The sequence below is a fragment of the Conger conger genome, chromosome 19 (genome assembly GCF_963514075.1).
Source record: "Conger conger chromosome 19, fConCon1.1, whole genome shotgun sequence".
In the NCBI taxonomy this organism is placed as follows: Eukaryota; Metazoa; Chordata; class Actinopteri; order Anguilliformes; family Congridae; genus Conger; species Conger conger.
Genome location: NC_083778.1, coordinates 3,695,401 through 3,710,036, shown reverse-complemented (window position 1 = coordinate 3,710,036; position 14,636 = coordinate 3,695,401). Strand labels below are relative to the sequence as shown.

General features: G+C 51.0%; 1 protein-coding gene across 1 annotated transcript in view; it reads left to right on the top strand.

The window, feature by feature from the left end:
- Nucleotides 1-14,636, top strand: part of LOC133118979 (NACHT, LRR and PYD domains-containing protein 12-like) — a gene marked incomplete at its 5' end in the record, with an annotated part of 54,019 nt that overhangs the window by 38,015 nt on the left and 1,368 nt on the right. The window contains 2 exons of the mRNA XM_061229338.1: nt 7,366-7,527; nt 14,097-14,143. Coding sequence (XP_061085322.1) covers nt 7,366-7,527; nt 14,097-14,143 — 209 coding nt within the window. The remainder of the gene's footprint in view (nt 1-7,365; nt 7,528-14,096; nt 14,144-14,636) is intronic.

Here is a 14,636-nt window from a genome sequence, read left to right as displayed (position 1 = left end):
GGCAAACCATTGCATGGGTGGTCAACAGCACTGGAATCTGAGGAGACTGACGAGTCTCCATCAGAGCAAGCTGTGGAACCGGGATCTGACAAACCCGAATCAATTTGTGACCCCCCTTCCCCTGCCTTGTGGTGTAAGGAGGAAGCAGGAGAAGCTGGAGTTGGGCAAGCCTGAGAAAGCAGGCTTACAGAAGAGAGTGGATGTGGCAGCTTGTGGCATCCACTCTTCAACTGAAATAATTCCTCTCTGTAGAAACAAAGATCTGATTCGGCTGAATGCAGATCACGCAAGTATTGTACTGCTTTCTTGCCAACAGTTTGAAGCTCAAGTAAAACACTGGTGTGTTGTCCTTTGAGGTATGACATCTCTGATTCTAAGTTTTTGTTGCTCTGAAGAGCAAGACTAATCTGTCTGGCAAAATTCAAGACCAGACAACTTAGAATTGGGTCTTTTGACTGGGTGGGGGAGTGACCTTTCTCGTTGATTAAGGAGAACATTTCTTTCCTACAATCAGTGAGGTTCATCTGATTCAGGAAAGCTACGTAGCCAGGTTCTAAACCTTGGGCTAAAAAGGAAAGGTACTCATCAATAGATATGGGTTCCATATCTCACGCCAAGAGGGTACTCTTGAAGTTAACTATTTCACAAGGGCCTTGAGCTCCTAAAAGTTGGCAATGAATTGTTCACCAAAATCACAATCCAACATACAAGTTGTGATGAAGGATAAAGAATTTAAAACGCTCTTTGAATATTCTCTAACTATAGTACAAGGTAGCTATAGCATCACACAGGGACTCGAGTTGCACTAGCGGTGCTGCAATGCAACAACAGCAAAATGACCGAACATATGGCGGATATTCAGACCGTAAAATAGGAACTGTGATGCTGATCACATTAATCCTAAATACCAGAATGTGATTGGTTGAAATTACAATTAAATTTGGATTTAAATGTAAAATTCAATTAATTATTAAAATTACTTTGACAAAGTAATTATAATTAATAATACAGTGCGGCTAATAATACTATTATTGATAATACGTATTATACCGGAAGGTAAATGCCAATCAACAAACTACCGTGTAAGATTACGAATGTAATGCCACAATGTTACACGAGGGGGCAGTATATTGAGAAAGCGGCTCATGCAGGCTTTCAAAAATGGTACAAGGGTGACATCTAGCGGTATTTTCAAAAAATTGCACTGGTGGCAATTTAGCTGAGAAAGAATGCCGAGAATTCGTTCTGGAGTCACGTGACATGAGCCAAAGCTCGTCTTTCTCACGCAGAGCTCCAAATTAGGAAGGGGAATTCGTTATGAAGTCACAAGACATGAAATTTGAGCCAAAGCTAGTCTTCCTCACACGGGGCGCCAAAATATGTAGGGGTCCTCGCACGGGACTCCAAATTATGTAGGGTCCTCGCACGGGCCGCCAAATAACGCAGGGATTTTACTCTCTACGAAACCGGGGCGCCAGTTAAACGTTGTGTAGCAGTATAACTGCAAAAAGTAATCAGTCTCATAAAATTACTATTATCAGAAATATCTAACCACAAATTTAGTATTTTAATTAATAATTAAAATAACCAATTTTAATGATTAAACATACCGATAACCTGAAGGTTGGAAGTTCTTCGAAAGACTGCTTTAACTCGGCTCTCATGTCTATGCGATTCCAAAACGGACACCGGGGTTTAATAAAATATATTTATTAAACAAACATACAAACACATAACAGATAAACTAACGGGAAGTTAGTAAGGAAATTTAGTTGGGTATGTGTGTGTGCGTGTGTGTGGCGCGCGCAAGCGTGCGTGTCGCTAGAGTTCTGGGTGTGGTAATGAGTTAGAGTTAGCTGTGAGAAGGGACTACTTGCGTAGTTTTACTCTATATATGCGCAAAAGACGGCGAATCAATTCACGTACATATATATGTAGCTAACCAAACACATTACAATGGTTGGATGGTAAATATTGAAACACAGATTCACAAAAACAGTTAAGACTAAACTAAACACTGGCTATGCCTGAATGTTTGTTTTCTTACTGAGTCCATACGCATTGCTGGATCCAAAAGACATGCTGTCCTTGTAGAAGCGGCGATGGTGCTGTGAATGGTGTCCGGGAGAGATGCGCAGGCTGGGGTGTTCCCGTCTTAGCGCCTTAGCAGCGTTGTCGTCTGATCCGCTGGTCCTTTTCCAGGTGTAAAAGTTCGTTGCTGTTTCGTTGTTGAGCTTTATTGGGGTAAACTGATGTAGCGTTCCGCGTACAACAATTTCCACTCACTATAGGCCACGTAGTTACCGCGAGGTAACTGGGTGTGTCCGTAGGCCTGGTAGTGCGCTGTGCAGCCTTCAGCCTCTGTCCGAGCCTCGGAGCAGATGAGCTGAAGCGAATGGCCAAAAAGGGTGCGTCGAAGAGAAGAAGCAGAAGAGGCAGAAAAAGCAGAAGAGAGAAGAAAGATCCCAAGAACGTGTCTTGCTCTTATACGGGACCGTTTATTGCTCCCGCCATGACGGGATTGGCTGAACCAAGTTAGACGTCATTCGTGGTGGACGTCGCGGAATTTTCCTGTGGGAATGTGGAAGTTGTAGTCCCTACAATTATATGGTGTATTACATTTGAACTTAATATTTCCAACAGTTGATGGTCGGGTGCATCTGAAAGATTGCAAACCCTGCACTTTTGTGGAGAACCAACTTGAATTTGGCCTTTCTATAGTGCTAATGCAGCAAGTCAAAAAGGGCTGTGACAATGACATGGTCAGCAGTTTGCATTCATTTGTGTAGTCTAGGCTGTTCCATCAACAAAGAAGAATGTGGAGGACTGACAGGAAAAGCAACCGGACTCGGCTAGGCTTTTCTGGTAAATGGTTGGCATTTATATAGCGCCTTTATCCAAAGCGCTGTACAATTGATGCTTCTCATACACACACTCACACACCAACGGCGATTGGCTGCCATGCAAGGTGCCGACCAGCTCGTCAGGAGCATTTGGGGGTTAGGTGTCTTGCTCAGGGACACTTTGACACAGCCCGGGTGGGGGATCGAACTGGCAACCCTCCGACTGCCAGACAACTGCTCTTACTGCCTGAGCCATGTCACCCCTTTTCTCATTTGTTTACACACAGTGGGCCTCATTTATCAATATTTTTGCCAATCTGTGTCTAAATTTATGTGTTATGGGAACCAAACTAACAAATTCCACCGGATTTATCAAATGCGTAGGCACAGCTTTTTTTCATATCCGCATATGTATGCTGATGAATACCAATCAGTCGGAAACAAAAACTGATGTGCAGGATTAGCATAAATTGATGCCTCTAAAATACCTGAAGGAGTAAGGAATTACATTTCAGGCAATTTAAAGAGATGGCCGAGAAAAGATTAAAGACGCTTTCAAAATTCAAAATGACTGTCTTTCAAAATTCGGTGTAAACATACTAACATGTAAACATAATTTGTTTCTAATTGGCTTACTTCACTGCGTATATGCCACATAGGACAGGAGTAAAAAGGAATGGAGTCGGTGTAAAATGTTCTGTGGTGTCCTAGGTGCTGTATACACACCGGAGCCGTGCTGCGTGCGGAGTAAAATGGGGCTAAGCAGTGGAATGTCAGGGCCAGGGAAGACTAAAGCTTTTGTTACCTCTGTGCTTTCCGTAGTCTGTTTTCTGCTCCATTACATTACATTACATTACATTACTGGCATTTGGCAGACGCTCTTATCCAGAGCAACGTACAGTTGATTAGACTAAGCAGGAGACAATCCTCCCCTGGAGCAATGCAGGGTTAAGGGCCTTGCTCAAGGACCCAACAGCTGTGCAGATCTCATTGTGGCTACACTGGGATTAGAACCACCGACCTTGCGTGTCCCAGTCATTTACCTTAACCACTACGCTACAGGCCGCCCTACTCACACACACACCACTCCTTATATGTACTTCCTTCCTGTCTCTTGTCATTTATTTAACCTGTTCCTTATCTGTTCCCCAGTTCACACACCTGATTCTTGTTTCTACTTGTTAGACCGGTATATGTGCCACAGATGTTTTGTTTGCTCAACGCTAGTTCGCCATACCCTGTATTCTGAGTCTGTCCCTGTATTTTCCTGTCCCGGTTCTAGCCTCCTTTACCCCGTGCCTTCACCCCTGTAATTCCGTCTGGTCTGCTCTGATTTTGGATTTCCTGTTTTTGATCTCTGCCTGGCTTTGGACTTTGTGTTTTTTTTTTTTTTTTTTTTTGTGCTTTAGTCTGTGTGGACTTCCTTCCTGTTGTTGAACTCTGGCTGTTATCCGACCACTCTTCTGTGTGCCCTTTATGTATCCGTCTGCCTGGATTTTTGACCATTACCTGTTTCTGGATTGTGTTTTGGATCTGCCCACTGTTCATGAAAGCCTGCCTGTTTTCACCTTCTCCCCGAGTCTGCTCTTGGTTCCTCTGACAGCCGCTTTATTTTCTCTGTGCCTATTTTAACAGCTCCGGCTACAGTAGCCTAAACACAGGTTTCACATCTACCCATCTACATCAACCCGCATCACTTCTCTGAGATCAACGCTGTCCTGCAGTTCTATAAGACAATCAGCAGGGAGGTTGTTCCAAGCATGTTGGAGAACTTGCCACAGTTCTTCTGCAGACTTTGGTTGGCTCCTTGCTTCTGACCTCAGATAGCCTTGATCAAGTTTTTAGGTAAAACGTAGTCAATTACTTTGCGTAATTTGTTACTTTTAAAAATTATATAGTGAAATGTCTTTAAAATATTTGGTTGTGTTCTTTAAACTAACACACACAAAAAATAAGCATATATATACATAATAAAGTGTAGGGTGCCTAAGACTGCACAGTATGTGTATGTATGTGTGTAGGGGTATGTGTGTATGTGTATGTTAGTGTGTTTATGTGTATATGTGTAGGGGGGTCTGTGTATGTTAGTTGACGTTGTGGTGCCTCGGGGTGGATCCTGAGGTGTAGTGGGTGATGTATAAATGCATAGTGTGGTGCCTCAGGGTGGATCCTGAGGTGTAGTGGGTGATGTATAAATGCATAGTGTGGTGCCTCGGGGTGGATCCTGAGGTGTAGTGGGTGATGTATAAATGCATAGTGTGATGCCTCAGGGTGGATCCTGAGGTGTAGTGGGTGATGTATAAATGCATAGTGTGGTGCCTCAGGGTGGATCCTGAGTTGTAGTGGGTGATGTATAAATGCATAGTGTGGTGCCTCGGGGTGGATCCTGAGGTGTAGTGGGTGATGTATAAAGGCATAGTGTGGTGCCTCGGGGTGGATCCTGAGGTGTAGTGGGTGATGTATAAATGCATAGTGTGGGGCCTCGGGGTGGATCCTGAGGTGTAGTAGGTGATGTATAAATGCATAGTGTGGTGCCTCGGGGTGGATCCTGAGGTGTAGTGGGTGATGTATAAATGCATAGTGTGGGGCCTCGGGGTGGATCCTGAGGTGTAGTGGGTGATGTATAAATGCATAGTGTGGTGTCTCGGGGGGGAACCTGAGGTGTAGTGGGTGATGTATAAATGCATAGTGTGGTGCCTCGGGGTGGATCCTGAGGTGTAGTGGGTGATGTATAAATGCATAGTGTGGTGCCTCGGGGTGGATCCTGAGGTGTAGTGGGTGATGTATAAATGCATAGTGTGGTGCCTCGGGGTGGATCCTGAGGTGTAGTGGGCGGGCCCAGCTGCAAACCAGACACAGGAGTCAGCAATTATCAGGAAAAATTTATCTTTTTATCTTTTTCGGGGTATTGGTGATAGCGCCCCCCTCAGGGCAAGGGTAGGGAAAAACGGGAGAAATAAAAGGGGCCGTTCAGGCAAAATCAACTCAAGTTCTTCCTGGACCGGGGTATGCTCCAGAACCTCCTTCCTTCTTCCCTCTTGGGCCATGTCAGGGCTGGGGGGAAGCACAGAGGTACAGGGTAAGTACGTTTGGGGTTTTATTAGGCTCACGTGTCCGGCGTCAGACTCCGTGTCTTTGGGTTTGCCGTCGGGGAAGGTGGGGTCTCCTTCAGGGCCGGTTCGTGGGGTCGGTATGGCAGGGCGTAGATGGTCCGTCGTCTACCCGGTTCGGAGCTGGCTCTTCCTCTCTCTTGTCTCTCCCTCTTTTAGGATAGGCACCGACTGACTCTGTTTGTAGCCTCGACCGCGCCTTAAATCTCTTCCCCTGCTCAGTAGAGAAAAGGGCTGCAGCTGGGTTAGTATTTTTCCACCAGGTTCACTCACATGTGCTGTCCGGGGTCCTGGACTGCAGGTAGAGGGATCGCTCTCCAGGGTGCTGATCTCCCCATCACCTCTCTGGGAAAAGAGACTCCTTCGTGTACCTCTCCTAATGCGTAATGTTTGTGTGGCTGCGTTGTGCAGGTCCTTCTGGGGTTCTCCACCCACGTGGTGCAACATGCAGGAGCAGGGGCCCCACAACGTGCATGTGTGTGTGTGTGTGTGTGTGTGTGTGTGTGTGTACACTGGGAAGAGTCAGTCTGACAGGGATCACTGAATATATAAACATAATAGTTTAATTTGTATATAGTCATATAAGAGTTATTGTTCAATATCATTAAAGTGAAGCATCTATCTTTTATGTCAATAATTTGTTTATTCAAGAAACGAGTTATCAACCATATTTTCTGAAGAGATTTCTGTTTAATGGCAGTACAAGTATGTGATGTCGGCATATTTGAACGTAAACTAAACAAAATGCTTAAGAATAAAGGCATGTATTAGAGATTAATTAATTAATTAAATAATTAACATTTTAAAATGCACCAGAAGCCTCCAAATTGCATCAGAAAATTTTATTTTTGGCCAACTACTTACAACTACTTACATTTTTAATAATTTTTATTAATTTTGGACTTCAGATCTGATCTGTTGATGTTATATGTCTGTCTCTATGTGCTGTGCCTGTTTTTATGGAACACCACCAACAATGATTTTCTACCGAAAACTAATTTCCCCACGGGGACAATAAAGTACCTACTACATTTTGGGGAACACTGTCAATGTTTTGTAAGGTGTGTGACACACAGCTCTGTTAGTTTATGTGAATGTGCTGTAAGGTGTGTGACACACACAGCTCTGTTAGTTTATGTGAATGTGCTGTAAGGTGTGTGACACACACAGCTCTGTTAGTTTATGTGAATGTGCTGTAAGGTGTGTGACACACACAGCTCTGTTAGTTTATGTGAATGTGCTGTAAGGTGTGTGACACACACAGCTCTGTTAGTTTATGTGAATGTGCTGTAAGGTGTGTGACACACACAGCTCTGTTAGTTTATGTGAATGTGCTGTAAGGTGTGTGACACACACAGCTCTGTTAGTTTATGTGAATGTGCTGTAAGGTGTGTGTGTTCTTCTCTCTGCAGGCTGTCAGGCTGTAGAGTCACACAGAGAGGCTGTGATTCTCTGGCTTCAGCTCTGTGTTCAAACCCCTCACACCTGAGAGAGCTGGACCTGAGATACAATCACCCAGGAGACTCAGGAGTGAGAGCGCTGTCTGCTGCTAAACTGGACACACTCACACTACTGTAAGTACACACACACACACACACACACTGCTGTAAGTACACACACACACACACACACACACACACACTCACACTGCTGTAAGTACACACACACACTCACACACACCCACAGTGCTGAAAGTACACACACACACACACACTCACACTGCTGTAAGTACACACACACACACACACACACTGCTGTAAGTATACACACAAACACACACACACACACTGCTGTAAGTACACACACACACACACCTCTCCGCCCCACAGACACACACACACACACACCCCCCCACACACACACACGCACGCACACAAACACACACACCCCTCCGCCCCACACACACACACACGCACACACACACACCTCTCCACCCCCCCACACACACATTCACACACATACACACACTCACATTGCTGAAAGTACACACACACTCACACACTCACTGCTGTAAGTACACACACACACACACACGCACTGCTGTAAGTACACACACACACACAGCCCCCCCCCCCCCCCCCCCCCCCCACACACACACACACACACACGTACACACACTCACGCACACACACACATACCCCTCCACCCCACACACACACACACTGTGGTGCCTCGGGGTGGATCCTGAGGTGCAGTGGGCGGGCGCAGCTGGAAACCAGACACAGAAGATAGCAGATCTCAGAAAAAATTATTCTTTTTATTTTTTCTGTGTTTTTTTTTTTTGGGGTATTGGGGATAGCGCCCCCCCCCCCCCCCTCAGGGCAAGGGTAGGGGAAAACTGGAGAAATAAAAGGGGCCGTTCAGGCAAAAATAAACTAAGGTTCTTCCCAGACTGGGGTATGCTCCAGGGCCTCCTCCCTCCTTCCCTCTTCAGCCACGTCCGGGCTGGGTGGGGGAAACACAAAGAGATAGGGTAAGTAGGACGGGTTTTTGTTTGGCTCACGTGTCCGGCGTCCGTTCCGGGTCTTTGGGGTTGCCGTTCGTAAAGGTGGGGTCTCCTTCAGGGTCAGTACAGCAGGGCATAGAAGGTCCTTCCTCTCTCTGCCTTTCTCCCTCTCACACGCTCAGGAAGGGTGCCGACTGAACCTGTTTGCAGCCTCGACCGCGCCTTACATACCATTCCCTGCTCGTTAGGAAACAGGCTGCAGCTGAGTCAGTACCTTTCCATTCTGCTCACTCATGTGCGCTGTCCGGGGTCCTGGACTGCAGGTAGAGGGATCTCTCTCCAAGGTGCTGATCTTCCCATCACCTCTACAGGAAGATATACTCCTTCCCAGACCTCTCCTAATGCGTGACGTCCGCGCGGTTGCTCTGCGCGGGTCCCTCCCGGGTTCTCCACCCACGTGGCACAACATGCAGGAGCAGGGGTGCCACATACTCCCCCCCTCAGCTCCACGCCCCAGGCGGGAGCGTCTGCCCCTAGGCCATCCTCTCTCCTGGATAGCGCATCAGCATTCTGGTGCAGCTTCCCAGCGCGATGTTCCACCTTGAACCGGTAAGGCTGCAACTCTAAAAACCAGCGGGTCACTCGGGCGTTGCTGTCCCGGTTAAGGTACATCCATTTTAGGGGAGCATGATCGGTCACCAACAAGAACTCACGGTCGAGTAGGTAATACCTTAATTTACCTACCGCCCATCTGATGGCGAGGCATTCCTTCTCGACCGTGGCGTAATTCCTTTCATGGCTGAGGAGTTTCCTGCTGATGTATGTCACTGGATGCTCCACCCCATCCTGGATCTGTGACAGGACTGCCCCCAGGCCCACTTCCGATGCGTCGGTCTGCAGCACGAAGGGTTTCTGAAAGTCGGGAGAGATTAGTACAGGTTCCTCACCCAGGGCGGCCCGTAAGTCCTGGAAGGCTGCAGTGGCGAGGGGGTTCCACTGGACCCGGTTGGGCTGCTCCTTTTTGGTGAGGTCATGTAGCGGGGCTGCTCGGGCTGCAAATTCTGGAATGAACTGCCGATAGTAACCCACCAGGCCCAGGAACATTCTCACCTGTTTCTTTGTGGCCGGTTGGGGCCAGGTGCCAATGCTGTCGACCTTGTTCGACTGGGGCTTCACCCGCCCCCTCCCGACAGTGTGGCCAAGATAGGCTGCTTCCTCCAATCCAAGCCGGCACTTCGTAGGGTTAGCCGTCAGCCCGGCCTCCCTCAGGGACATCAGCACAGCTTCGACTTTGTCGACATGGCTGTCCCAGTCGGTGCTGTGGATGACGATGTCATCCAGGTAGGCTGCTGCATACTTCTGGTGGGGCCGCAACACCTGGTCCATCAACCTCTGGAACGTGGCTGGGGCTCCATGCACGCCAAAGGGGAGTACTGTGTACTGGTAGAGGCCTGTGGGGGTCGCAAAGGCAGTCTTCTCCCTGGCACGGGGTGTTAGGGGAACTTGCCAATACCCTCGCGTCAGGTCGAGGGTGCTGATGAATCGGGCCGGTCCCAGCCGCTCAATGAGCTCGTCCACTCTCGGCATGGGGTACGCATCACACAGGGAGACATCGTTCAGCCGGCGGAAGTCATTACAGAACCGCCAGCTCCCATCCGGCTTGGGGACCAGCACCACGGGACTGGACCAGGCACTGCGGCTTTCCTCAATGACCCCGAGGTCGAGCATTTTCTTCACCTCCTCCTGTATGGCTTGTCGGCGAGCTTCTGGGATTCGGTAGGGTTGTAGCCTCACCGTCTTCCCGGGTTCAGTGCTGATGTCGTGGGCGATTAGGTGGGTGCGGCCGGGCATAGTCGAGAAGATGTCCCGGTTCCGGTCCACCAGCTCACGTAGTGCTTGCTTCTGGCGGGAGCTCAGCTGCTCTCCAATACTCACGTCAGGGGTTGTTGGGGCCCCCCACTGGGCGGAGAGGACTGGGGTCGGAGCCGGGGGTGGCTCATGCCACCTCTTCATCAGGTTGATGTGGTAGATCTGGAGGCGGTGTCGTCGTCCCGGCTGTCTCACCCGGTAGTTCACAGGTCCCGTGCGCTCCACGACCTCGTACGGTCCATGCCATCGGGCCAGAAATTTACATTCACTGGTGGGGACTAGTATCATCACCTTGTCTCCTGGGGCGAATTCTCTCACCTGTGCTCCCCGGTTATACAGCCTGGCTTGCTCCCGTTGTACCCGTTCCATGTGGGCCCTCATCATGGGCCAGATCTGGGCCATCCGCCGGTCCATCTGCTCCACATGCTCGATCAGGCTGCGGGTTCGGGACGGTTGCTGTTCCCAGGCCTCCTTCGCTAGGTCTAGTAACCCCCGGGGTCGTCTGCCATACAACAGTTCAAAAGGGGCGAAGCCGGTCGTGCTCTGGGGCACCTCTCTGACTGAAAAGAGGAGATAGGGTAAGAGCTGGTCCCAGTCCTTACCGTCAGTTTCAATCATCTTCCGCAGCATGGATTTGAGGGTTTGATTGAATCTCTCCACGAGCCCGTCGGTTTGGGGGTGGTAGACGGAGGTTCGTAGCTGGGTCACCTGTAGCAGCCGGCACATCTCTTTTAGGACCCCTGACATGAAGCACGATCCTTGGTCTGTCAGGAGTTCCTCCGCTATCCCGACCCTGCTAAAAAGCAGGAACAACTCCCTGGCGACCGCTTTTCCTGTCGCGGTCCGGAGCGGGACAGCTTCCGGGTAGCGGGTTGCGTAATCCAGGATCACAAGGATGTATCGATGTCCCCGGCTGGACTTCGGCAAGGGCCCCAGGATGTCCATCGCAATCCTCCTGAAGGGTACGTCAATGACCGGCAGGGGGATTAGTGGGTTTCGAAGGGTTACCTTAGGGCTGTGGAGTTGGCACACGGCGCAGTGTCGGCAGTAGTCCTCCACAGCCTTTTTCACCCCGGGCCAATAGAACCTCGCCAGGATCCTCTCGTAGGTCTTCTCCATCCCCAGATGGGCTCCCAGCAGGTGAGTGTGGCCTAAGTAGAGGACTCGGGGCACAAATGGTTGTGGGATGAGCAGCTGTTCGACTTCCTCCCCCTGTGGGTTACAGACTCGATAGAGCAGGTCATGTTTTACCCTGAAGAAGGGATAAGCTGGCGTACTCACCGCCCCTTGTGGTGCCCCGTTAATGTCTCGTGCCTCTCTCCAGGCTTGAGCAAACTTTGGTTCATTTAGTTGGGCAGTGCCAAAGCGAGTGGGTGCTTCGGTCTCCTCACTCATGTCTCGGGGGCCCTCCGAGAAGGCCAGACGGACTTCTCTGTCCAGGGGCGGGGCCTCCCCGAGCTCCTTTTCGGACGCGGTGACAGTTCCACTGGTGGCTGGGGCGCTTGGTTGGCGTTCCCTCTCCGGTGGCGGGGCCTCTCCTTCACTGTCCCCGGAAGTCACTGCCCAGACTGGTTGGGGGGTACGGTGGGCAGCCCGTCGGGGTTGCCGTGGCCTCGTCTTGTTCCGAGACCGGGGCCCCTCCTCCCAATAGATCTGGAACAACGGACAGTCTCTTCCCATCAACACAGGTACAGGTAAATTCGGTACTACCCCTGCTCTTACCGAGTGCGTCCCCCGTGGGGTGATTAGGTCCACCCACACCGTAGGGTATTTCCTGGTGTCCCCATGGATACACTCCACCGCCACCTCTTCACCCCTCTTTTCTCCAGCAAAGTCTGGTCGCAGCAGGGTGATGGCGCTGCCCGAGTCGAGCACTGCTTCAGTGTCCTGGCCCCCCACTCGTATCGGGAATCTTGGGGCCTCCGTACTCTGGTGCGCCCAGCAGGTGGTCAGGTACAGGCAGGGGTGCGGTGGGCTGCTCCCCCCCCTGGCGGTGGGCATGGACACCTCCTTCCTAGGGCAGCTCCTGTCCAGATGCCCCTCCTCTCCGCAGTGGTAGCATCTCCACACGGGCCATGGTCTCCCTGCGTCGGGTCTGCCCCGGCGATTTGGGTCAGGGCGGGCTGGTGGGTGCTTCACAGGCTGTGGGCCCCTGGTTGTGTGGCTCTGGGTTTCAGTACGGTCTGATTGGAGCATCTTCTGGGTTACCTGATGGTTTTCGAGGAGGCCTACTAGTAGTTCTACAGAGGTGGGGCCCATCTGTGCCACAAACCGTTTGGCTTCCTTCGGTAGGGCGCGGGTGCATCGGTCCAAAACCACCCTCTCCAACAGGGGTGGCCCATCTTCCTCAGCCAGCCAGCTCTTAGTCAGGCGGGTCAGGGCGGCGATTTGGGACCGGGCAGGCTGGGAGGCGTCATATGACCAGTCGTGGTATCGTTGGGCTCGTGCGGGTAGGCTGAACCCATATCGGGCCAGGATGGCTTTCCTCAACTTGAGGTAGTCGATGGCATCAGCCATGGCCATATCCCGGTAGGCCTGTTGGGCCTCCCCCGTCAGGAAGGGGGCTAGTATGGCCGCCCAGTCTGCCTGTGGCCATTCTTCGCGTTGAGCTGCGCGCTCAAACACATGGAGATATGCTTCAACATCATCGTCGCCCGTCATTTTCATCAACACATCTCGGGGGGTTCGTCTTGATCTGTCACGAGGAGATAGGCGACAGAGTTCGACCACCGCTTCCTGCAGGGCTCGCTGGGACCTGGCCAGCTCGTTGATGACCGCTTCCATCATCATCCCTCTGGACCCCTCCTCTGCTTCTACCCCTTGCATCTCGGCTAGTGTGGGGGCAGCCAGTCGTCTCTTTCTTCGCTGTTCCCCAGGGGGTGTGGCTTCCATTCACTCGTGTCGGTTCTTTCTGCCCAGACCAACTTCCACAGCGTGGCATCAGTGTGCCCGCATTCTCCACCATATGTGGTGCCTCGGGGTGGATCCTGAGGTGCAGTGGGCGGGCGCAGCTGGAAACCAGACACAGAAGATAGCAGATCTCAGAAAAAATTATTCTTTTTATTTTTTCTGTGTTTTTTTTTTTTGGGGTATTGGGGATAGCGCCCCCCCCCCCCCCCCCCCTCAGGGCAAGGGTAGGGGAAAACTGGAGAAATAAAAGGGGCCGTTCAGGCAAAAATAAACTAAGGTTCTTCCCAGACTGGGGTATGCTCCAGGGCCTCCTCCCTCCTTCCCTCTTCAGCCACGTCCGGGCTGGGTGGGGGAAACACAAAGAGATAGGGTAAGTAGGACGGGTTTTTGTTTGGCTCACGTGTCCGGCGTCCGTTCCGGGTCTTTGGGGTTGCCGTTCGTAAAGGTGGGGTCTCCTTCAGGGTCAGTACAGCAGGGCATAGAAGGTCCTTCCTCTCTCTGCCTTTCTCCCTCTCACACGCTCAGGAAGGGTGCCGACTGAACCTGTTTGCAGCCTCGACCGCGCCTTACATACCATTCCCTGCTCGTTAGGAAACAGGCTGCAGCTGAGTCAGTACCTTTCCATTCTGCTCACTCATGTGCGCTGTCCGGGGTCCTGGACTGCAGGTAGAGGGATCTCTCTCCAAGGTGCTGATCTTCCCATCACCTCTACAGGAAGATATACTCCTTCCCAGACCTCTCCTAATGCGTGACGTCCGCGCGGTTGCTCTGCGCGGGTCCCTCCCGGGTTCTCCACCCACGTGGCACAACATGCAGGAGCAGGGGTGCCACAACACACACACACACCCCTCCGCCCCTCACACACACACACACACACACACACAAACTCACACACTCACTGTTCTGTGTTTCTTCCAGTGTGGAACATGGAGGAGAGAACAGGATTAAACCAGGACCCAGGAAATGTGAGTCTTTATCGGTGGAGAGGTGTGTGTGTGTGTGTGTGTGTGTATGTGTGTGTGTGGGGGGGGGGGGGGGGCTGTGTGTGTGTGTGTGTGTGTGTGTATGTGTATGTGTGGGGTGGGGGTATGTGTGTGTGTATGTGTGTATGTGTGTGTGTGTGTGTGTGGTGCGGAGGGGTATGTGTGTGTGTGTGTGTGTGTGTGTGTGTGTGGGGCGGAGGGGTGTGTGTGTGTGTGGGGGGGAGGGGTATGTGTGTGTGTGTGTATGTGTGTGTGTGGGGTGTGTGTGTGTGGGGGGGGGGGGGGTGTGTGTGTGGGGCGGAGGGGTAAATGGTAAAATGGTAAATGGCAGGCATTTATATAGCGCCTTTATCCAAAGCGCTGTACAATTGATGCTTCTCCATTATGTGTGTGTGTGTGTGTGGGGCGGAGGGGTGAGTGTGTGTGTGTGTGTGTGTGTGTGTGTGGGGCAGAGGGGTATGTGTGTGTGTGTGTG